Source organism: Zingiber officinale, chromosome 5A, assembly GCF_018446385.1.
Source record: "Zingiber officinale cultivar Zhangliang chromosome 5A, Zo_v1.1, whole genome shotgun sequence".
Classification (NCBI taxonomy): domain Eukaryota; kingdom Viridiplantae; phylum Streptophyta; class Magnoliopsida; order Zingiberales; family Zingiberaceae; genus Zingiber; species Zingiber officinale.
The window spans coordinates 4698792-4700714 of record NC_055994.1 but is presented as its reverse complement, the minus strand read 5'-3'; the positions used below and the strand labels follow the sequence as shown (position 1 = coordinate 4700714).

At 42.1% G+C, this 1923-nt stretch overlaps 1 protein-coding gene across 1 annotated transcript; it reads right to left on the bottom strand.

Moving 5' to 3' along the window:
• Positions 1-326: 326 nt before the first annotated feature.
• On the bottom strand, positions 327-713 carry LOC121979323 (glutathione S-transferase U19-like). The gene has a single exon (XM_042531306.1). It carries the CDS (start codon positions 711-713, stop codon positions 375-377), a length of 339 nt encoding a protein of 112 aa, XP_042387240.1. The 3' UTR covers positions 327-374.
• Between the last annotated feature and the right edge of the window lie 1210 nt (positions 714-1923).

The following is a 1923-nucleotide window of genomic DNA, read 5'->3' as shown; positions in this document are numbered from 1 at the left end:
AGAACACTTTGGGTATGCTCTCGCTTTCTTCATTAAGGAGGGTAAGATTGATTGTGATATAAGGGAAAGGTAATAATATTTGCTTCAATCACTAATGAAAACAATAAGAACTACTCACCAATCACTAATATTGACTAAAAACACTAAAAATCAAATGCACAATCAATTCCCCAAGAGAAAGAACTTTATGACTGCCTGTTTCTTTCACGCCAGTTATTCTCAAACTCTACAACAAGTTAAAAAAACTAACAAACACTGCCAACTTAGAAGCTTAGAGCCTCCTTAGCAGCTACCTCCTCTACTATCGAGTCTAACGTATGGTGACCCAGTCGAATTAGCAAGGTAAAACTAGGCTTATTCTATACAACCAATAATCAAACAGGTGGCGGGCATAGCAATACCTTTTTGTCAATGAAGTCGCCCCAGAACCACACCTGGGCGCGGGCGTAGGGGTCCGTCGGCAGAAGCGGTGCGCCATCGGACCACACCTTGTCGATGTACTGCACGATGATGAGCGACTCACGCACCGGCTTGCAGTCATGGATGAGGACGGGGATCTTCTTGTGGACGGGGTTGGCTTGCAGCGACGGGCTCTTGTTGCTCAAGTCCTGCTCCTTGTACTCGTACGCCACCCCCTTCTCCGCCAGCGCGATTTGGCAACGCTGTCCGAAAGGACTCACCCACAGATCCAACAACACCACCGCCTTCGCCATTCCCTCTCTCTCTCTCTCCCTCTCTCTCTCTCTCTCTCTCTCTCTCTCGCTCGCTTTCCAATACGATGCAGATGAGGAAGCGATTCTGGTGTTTTAAACAGAAGAATTCGACGGGCTCACCGGCAAGGCTAAAAAACACGAAGAAGACCTAGAGGGCACACGACAAAAACACGATAGTTAGGATCAGTTAGAGACAAACCAACAGAGAGGAAAGGAAGAGAAACCTAACGGTGAGGCAGAGAGGAAAGGAAAGAAGAGGTCGAACAAACCTAGCTCTGTAAAGAGGAAAGGATCTTTGTGCGTCCGGGGGAACAACTCGAAGATCGCCGGTTGGGTGAAGTAGATTTGCTGGCGGGTGAGTCGAAGGTCGCCGGCAGGGAGTCGAAGGCCGCTGGGGGAGTCGAAGGTTGTCGAGTGGAGTTGAATGCATCGGGCGAAAAAACACGAAGAGGGCGAAGGACAAAAAACGCGAAAAAGATAGAAGTAGACAGAGGGCGCACGGCGGGAAAAAAATAAAGTAATTAGCTAGGGTTCCCGCGTGGGAAAAAATAAACCGGCCGATGGTTCAGCTAGGAAAATATTTTTAATCACTTATAACTTATTACTTTAATATTTAGACATATAGTTTAATTTTGTGACTTATTACTTCATCAAATATATATCACGAAGTAAAATGTTAGATAAAATTAGAAGTAAAATCCGTATTTTTTTAATCTACGAAGTCTAAAATAGTATTTACTATATTAAATTTTGTACCGAAGTTAATTGTAATATATTACTTCATAATTTTTGATTACCGAAGTAAATAGTGGCAAAGTCTAATACAGATTTTCACCAAGCACATCCTACTATTATCCTGCCTAAATTATGTATGACATGTGCACAATTAATTTGAAAACCAAAACACACGGAGGCAAACCCTAGCTCTGATACCAATTGTTGGTTAGTCCTAGGAAGATCGTACCGGTTCCACTGTACAAAATTTTGTACAAGTATCGAACCTTTCCTAAATAACCTATTGAGTTCTTTAGAAGTTAAATTAAAAATCACAAACGGAACTTAACATTATTGATTCCAAATTTAACTTATCTGTTCTTAATGGTTTAGACTTGGATCGCAAGCGGAACTTAACACTATTGATCCAAACCCACCTACGTTATAAATTCAATTAAATATTAATTTCCAAAATTGACTTCCAGGACTGCATGGC

Bases quoted from the DNA above. Each gene is read 5' to 3' on its own strand.
- LOC121979323 (XM_042531306.1), bottom strand. From the start codon at position 713: ATGGCGAAGGCGGTGGTGTTGTTGGATCTGTGGGTGAGTCCTTTCGGA.